The following is a 6927-nucleotide window of genomic DNA, read 5'->3' as shown; positions in this document are numbered from 1 at the left end:
TGAAGAAGAAAAACTTTAGATTATAAGGAGTCCTCTGGACACAACTCGATTGTAGTTCCATTGTGTGTTACACAACTATCTTTCAAAACCAAGTAGTAAAGAATCACCTGAATTGACCAATACTTGCATGCAATGGTGGACTAATTTCTCAAGTTGTGAAAAAGCAATCTTCAGCAATGGTAAAATAATATCCAACAAACAATATAAACATTAGCTACAAACAGATGCTCCTAATGCCACGGCAATAAAATTTTCTCTAATCAATTCAACTATGTACACAAGAACATGAAGCATATTACAAGGGCAGGCGCAGAGAGTAGTAATACATGAAAAAGATGGAGGTGCCCATCCAAATGGAAAAGCTACACCCAAACTTTACTGTCTGGTTTAGTATCCTATAAAAGATTTTGGAGGAAATTTATCTCTTCAACCGCAAGCAAATCCCAAACACTGCTTCCGCTTATTCCACATTCAGTTATTATTGGACACTGCACAAACAGGTCTCTTTGAACAAAAGTTGTCAAGTGGCATTTTTCCTAGTACTTCCGGAACATGCTTCTTATGCAAAGAAAGCATGATGTTTTAGAAAGTGTTCGGTACTTTCTCCATCCACCGAAATATCTCCCAATGACTTTTTTGTAGCTCGGCCTGAGCTTTACCAGATTATAGTAGGCTGCTATCTTGGGCCTGCAACTTATATACTCCTCTTCTAGATTCAGAAGAGCAATTCTTGCCAGAATTGGCACAAACATTGAATCTGCCATGGTAAAATATTCACCGGCAAGATATGTCGTCACACTCAGTTGAGCTTCTGCATCATCAAGAAGACTAGACAGCTCTTCCTCACTTTGCTTCAAATTTTGAGGGTCCTTCAACTTGTCTTCTGTTTCATAGGCTTCTCGAAGTTTTACATGGTAGACACTAGCCAGATCTGGAGCTTGGGCCATCCGAGCAATCACCACACGCCGCACAAATTTGGAAACGAACAACCTACATTTGGCTGGGATGTGAGCGAGAGTGAATATTTTGGGACTCCAATCTTCGATTTTCTCCATCCATTCCATGACTTTGCTACTAATGGGATTATCTTCACCACTTAGGGAAACCGAGAGTTTCTCTATGTACCTAGTTACAATCAGGTGCTACTATGAGTGACTTTTCTTTCGCGAAACATGCCATAAAGCAAAGAACTAGGCCACATATTTAAAGAAGATATCATTGAGATAATAAACTTACTGGATAATATCAATAGCACGGAAAATGACATGAGAACCATTTTGGAAGATAGGAAGTTTTGCAGATGGATTCGTGCGGAAGAATGACACATCCATATTCTTCCCGGTCAGAGGATTAACATGATAGGATGTGTAATCAATCACCTTCTCTTCTAGTGCTAGCCGCACTTTCTGGCTGTCCATCGAGTAAGGATGATGATAGAGCTGCATGACTGCATGATCATGTAATTATCCGATCAATTTCAATTCCCTAAATAATTATGATACCAGAAACAAAATAAGCTAATTGGACCAAGACATAATCAGTCACATAAATCTCAAACATCTAGCAGATTTCGAAAGTTGCTTATCTTTTATCTTAGAGATGAATGTTGAAAAGGAAAAGATGGTGCCAAATCTTTGTTTCTCAAGTGATGATGCAATATCTATTATTGGAACTAGGTCATCATAAATGGTATAGCTACACTTGGACAGTCATCTCTCAGATGTGTTAGCCATCACCAAATGTGAAGCATGGAAGTTTGATAATGGTTATGGAAGAAGAGAAACAGAAGCTTTTCGCTCGAGGAGCACTTGTTGTATCATGTGTCAATAATGGCTTAATGAAAAAAAATTCTAAATCAAGTAAAACTAACAAAGGTGCATACAAATATGCATCCACAACAACAAGGGGAGAAAGTACTGTAGCAAATATTCCAGAGATATCAAGAAGAACCTCAGACTTCCAAAGATCTTGTTGACATATTTGATATTAGAACGAACACTTAGTTTTGAAAAATGCTAATTATAGAGAGAGAGAGAGAGAAGAAACTTAGCCACTGAAGCTAGCTTGTCATTAAACTAAGTTGGAGAAAATGTCACTATCATCCCTGACATTCAAGATCAAAATGATATGTAGAAACTTGACATGGAAGCAGGACACCACAATTTTGATAAGAATTGAGGGTGAAAAGAAAAAATTGCTATGCCATTTACCACACCAAAGATTGTCATGCTCATGTCACCTCCCTATGCACTCTATTTTCACTACAAAATCGAAGGTCAATTTTCAAATGGATCTTTGTCATGTCTACTCCATTACGTCTCTCAAGATATAACTACGGCATAGTTAAAAACAATCAGCAAAAGAATCAAGTGTGTCTTCTTTTTTACCCAACTCCTAAATTCTTATTGATTCATGAAGGCTTAATCTTTACATATGTCGCATAAGATAGAATCCAAGAAACGTAAGCGCATACAATCTTCAGTAAGTTACTGACCACAATAGTTAACAGTACTAACACAAGTTATGTCAACGGTTAGCCTCTGCAATCAGTATGATCAGGATGCCGCAATCGGCAGTTCGTCGCATTTCCCTAAAAATCGACACCCAATTCGTGGTCCTTCGGGGTGGGAGAAAGTAATCTATCTCCCCATGGAAATCTTCCATCATTCAATTTCCTTAACATCGTACATATATGGCAACCGAGAAAAGGAAAACGAATCAAAAAGGAAAAAAGATTTCTTGATCCTACAAAGCGTCGCATCTCCATCTTTGCCTCTTGGGAAACATCACCAAGATAACAGCAATCGAGATGCAGAAAGCAAAATCCAGAACAGCACGAGGAGAAGGAAGAGGAGGAGGAGAGGGAGCGTACCTTGAACTCGGCGAGAACGGAGGAATTGCGAGCAGCGTGGCCAATTCGTGGAGATCCGCCGGGTGGCGTCGCCTTTTGAGCTGCAAGACAATAAAGTAGGGGGAAACTTTTTCCTTGCTTCCCTTCTTTCGGTCGCCTTTTCTCGTTGCCGTCCACCGCAGCGTCGTCGCCGCTCTACTTTTACATATATACCCTTCTCTCCATTTGCCTACAGGAAGAAATTTCTTGTCGTCGGAAAAAATATATATAGAACGCGTAAATTTCATGAACGATATAAAAATATTATTTGACGATTCTCTTTGAGACATTTAACTTTGGAATTCAATCGCCAAAGATTATGGAAGATTAAGTGCATTATAATTTCATATAGATAATTACACATGCAATAATGGTCTTCTTGAGGACAAATAGGTAATTTCAACTTTCTTTATATATTACGCAATAAAGAAATCGTATTTGGGCATATATGTAATTTCAAAGCGTCATAATGGTGGCATCACCTGACAACGTTGACCGGAATCCAGTCAAAGTCACGGGATTCCGTCGGCGTAAACGGAAAAGGCACGTGTCTACGGCGGATTTGCTGTCGGCTGTTCGATAGCAATTGTTGGTGGTCAAATAAGTAGGAGAGGAGTTGACCGTGAAAGCGAGTAAGTGATGAGCTCAAGCAGTGTAAGGCAATGTTTCGATGGGCTTCTGTGATGTCTGCGTCAATTTGGTGGCAGCATTGGTTTCCCTTCTTGATTCATAAATTACCCTCTTGATTTTATTTATTATCAAATATATTTAATTGTGTTCATAAGCATTAAAATATAACGATGAACGAAAATAATTATTATTTCTTATCGCCCTTCCATTCATAATCTCTCATTATTATTCTCTTCTTTCTCTGTCACCTCACCATACTGCTACTATGATCATTGAGTTCCTGCGCAGGAGTAAACGAGTCTAATGATGACACCAAAGAATACAAGTTCCTCTCTCATCTGCCAGTTTAATGTGCAGCAAAAGATCACGATCATTAACTCATTTGATCTCACAAGCATAGAAGAAAGATGACACAGCGAGAGTCCGATCGGTGACACTTACAGTCCAAATAGAAGGATGAAAGCTGCTTCCTTCGTCCACAAACCCTTCTATGCTGAAGCTGGAAGAATGTATTCGACGGAAGGATGATCCAAACTGTAGGGTGAAGATTGAGATAGAGAGGAAGAAGTAGTCTCAGACAGCATCTCTTCCTCGATGATGTGGTTTCATCTAAAGCTTCAATGAGTTCACGGGAGCAGAGGAGGAGTTCAATTCATGGTCGCAAAACTGGGGCTGGTCATCCCATGGTCAGGAAATGGCGACAGCCAAAGCCATCTCGTTCTCGGGCGAATTGAGAGACGAACCCTCGCTTGATGCAACCGTGGCATGCGTGTCTGCGTTGGCCTCTCCTCCCGGCGAAGTCGCGCTTGTATCTACCGCGTCGGTCTTGGCGCCGATGGGGGTAGCGTTGCCGAACCTCACCCTCCTTGCACCGCCAGGAGAGTCAATAGGGGAGTCACCTGCGGCGGTGGCAGCCGCTTTAGTGGGCGTTGCACCACCCGGCACAGCTTCAGCTTTGGTCGGCGGTCGGTCTCCTCCTCCGCGTCTTTCTGGCGTAATGGATCGGTAGATGCATGTCATGAACCAGAAGACCCAGGGGATGCCCACTAGGACCATGCCGGCGATCGGGAACCAGACTGTGTCTTTCGTTTCAGGCAAGGTGACGAACAGCACGAGAAATGCTCCTCCGGCGAGGATGATGAGGAAGAAGAGGCAGGAGATGAACCAGATGCAGATGTTACGGGCCCTGCCCCCGCTGGGCGGCATTGGTGCCAAGCAGAGGCTGCCGCCAACACGATCTTTTCGATCTGTGGATTCCGATCACATCTGCATCGATTGTCCTCTGTGATGCGCGCGATCTCCAGCTGGTCGCTGGAAGTGGAAGGAGGGAGAAGACCGTCTCCCTTGGAGAGAGAAGAAGGTTGAAGCATTCAACAGAGGCTCACGTAAAACAAGGACCACCCATGAAGCAGATAGAGGAAAGAGCGGAGCGACATCTAAGCTTCAACAGCATTCTATATAGGGCTGATGCTGTTGCATGAGATGCTCTGGCGAAGCCCCATCGCCAACTGCAAGCCTGTAATTGAAGGTGGCAGGAACTTTGGATCGTACGTAATCATGAACACATTCTTCTTCTTCTTCTCTCATGACATAAACATTTTCTCGCTGATGGATATCATAAGCACATTATTAATTGGATAGATTGACAAAAGGCTTACATCGATGTTTACAGCGAGCAGAGTTCATAGCACACACTACAGGAAGCCAAAGGGAAAAGTGCATGGAGAAGATTAGCTAAAGCTGTAAAAGGAAGAGCGACTGTAAACAGAGCTGTTGAGATCAGAGGACTCTCTTTCCCTGGACAAAAGATCTCCGAGCAGTGGGATGATTGGCTTCCTCTTTCGCAGCTTGATCTTTCTTCTTCCACCCAAGTGGTCTTCTATCTCCGCAAGACTGAGTGCTTGACCCAAGCATGGGAGATACTCGAGTCTTTCTTCCATGTCCCTTGCTCTGTCATCTTGCCATCGCTCGCTCCGAGCTTTAGCATGCTGCTCTATCGACACTGCACTCTCTGCCGCCTCAATCTCTGCCAGTTTAGACATGCTCTTGTGGAGTTGGGAATTGATGGTGGCAATTGCTCTTGCGGTCTCAGACTCCCTCTCCTTCAGAATCCTCAGCTCTCGCTTCATCTCCTCCAGTTCTGCCGCCAGGTTTCTCAGACAGCTGAAAACTGTGGTCTCAACGTCTTTACATCGGATGAAGTGAGAGGCAGAAGAGGTGTAGGAAAGTGGTGAGGAGGATGTCGAATAAGCTGGCTTTGGAGCTGGAAGTGAGCAGGTTGGCCTCGGCGTGATGTCAGGTTCGGCATTTGCATGGGCCTTATGAGGAGGAGCAGCATCGCCTGCAAGAAAGCGCTCGCCGAAAACTGCGACGGCCTCCTTCACCGAGCGGAAGGGACGAGTCGTGTCCACCTCTCCAAGAACTGAGGATGCTTGGCCTTCCATAGTTTCAACGGCAGAATCCCTACGCAAAGGAGATGAACGCATATATGTGGCGAAGAAGAAGAAGATGATGATGTGTTCGATGCTTTGCTTCTACTTCATTGTCATACCTGTAAAATACTGCCTATATTTCAAGGAAAAGAAGTTGCCCAACAGCATGAAGAGAACTTGTCAACTAAGGCCCCTATGTGGATCTGTTGTTGAAGAGTACAAAGCAGGGAAACATGGAACTGAATTCATCACACAGAAGACCTGAGGAACTCTACATAAATGCATTAGTCTGAAAGAGATGATTTGCAGGTTTCACTTGGTTCTTTCTTTTGAGAAAGGAACATGGCAGAAAGCCATCATGACTCCTTCATGAGGCTTGGGTGAAACTGAAGCAAAGATCAAAAGGTCATCTCGGTGAGGAGAGTTGGCTACATCATTACTGTACAGATACTGATCACTGAAACATGCAAGAACCAGAAATGCAAAGCCAGATTACGGCACAGCACTGTTGCTCATTGATCCACCAACCTTTCTGGTGACACCAAATAGCATATGATGGAGAAATTTCGCGTATAGAGAGTATAATTAACCAATCATTATTTGATATTAGCCTCCGTATAGTGTTCACATAGATATGAATGTCACCTTTATTCACATAGATAAAGATTCAAGACAGACGATTATAAACAATTCTCCCTTTGCCGCTCGTATAAATAAAAAGTTTAGAAAAAAGATAGACGCATTGAAAGTTTAATATTTTCACATCAGAAATATCTCGAATAATCGTAGTCTATGTTATATTAGGCTGATCACAATGTTAATAACATTTTTCCTATAAGACTCTACGACGATGTGTATGTAAAAGAAATCATGTAAGGAGATATTTGTTTGTATAAATGGTACAGCCATGACAAGCATCGAACCCGAACCCGAATCCAAATCCGGCTCCGACGGTGACAGAATCGGGCGAGCCAC

The 6927-nt window shown here is 42.8% G+C and overlaps 3 protein-coding genes across 3 annotated transcripts; all 3 read right to left on the bottom strand.

Moving 5' to 3' along the window:
• Positions 1 to 225: 225 nt before the first annotated feature.
• LOC103997441 (glutathione S-transferase TCHQD) lies at positions 226 to 3004 on the bottom strand. The gene is made up of 3 exons (XM_009418653.3): positions 2873 to 3004; positions 1237 to 1447; positions 226 to 1125 (listed from the first exon to the last, which is right to left on the bottom strand). Exons 2-3 carry the CDS (start codon positions 1443 to 1445, stop codon positions 537 to 539), a joined length of 798 nt encoding a protein of 265 aa, XP_009416928.2. The 5' UTR covers positions 1446 to 1447; positions 2873 to 3004; the 3' UTR covers positions 226 to 536.
• Positions 3005 to 4207: 1203 nt separating this feature from the next.
• LOC103997519 (uncharacterized) lies at positions 4208 to 4726 on the bottom strand. The gene has a single exon (XM_009418763.2). The coding sequence runs from the start codon at positions 4724 to 4726 to the stop codon at positions 4208 to 4210; it is 519 nt and encodes a 172-aa protein (XP_009417038.1).
• A 407-nt stretch (positions 4727 to 5133) lies between these two features.
• Positions 5134 to 6175, bottom strand: LOC103997520 (WEB family protein At3g51220-like). The gene has a single exon (XM_009418765.3). The coding sequence runs from the start codon at positions 6004 to 6006 to the stop codon at positions 5251 to 5253; it is 756 nt and encodes a 251-aa protein (XP_009417040.1). The 5' UTR covers positions 6007 to 6175; the 3' UTR covers positions 5134 to 5250.
• Between the last annotated feature and the right edge of the window lie 752 nt (positions 6176 to 6927).

The sequence above is a fragment of the Musa acuminata genome, chromosome BXJ3-9, assembly GCF_036884655.1.
Source record: "Musa acuminata AAA Group cultivar baxijiao chromosome BXJ3-9, Cavendish_Baxijiao_AAA, whole genome shotgun sequence".
Classification (NCBI taxonomy): Eukaryota; Viridiplantae; Streptophyta; class Magnoliopsida; order Zingiberales; family Musaceae; genus Musa; species Musa acuminata.
This window is presented reverse-complemented; position numbering and strand designations above follow the sequence as displayed.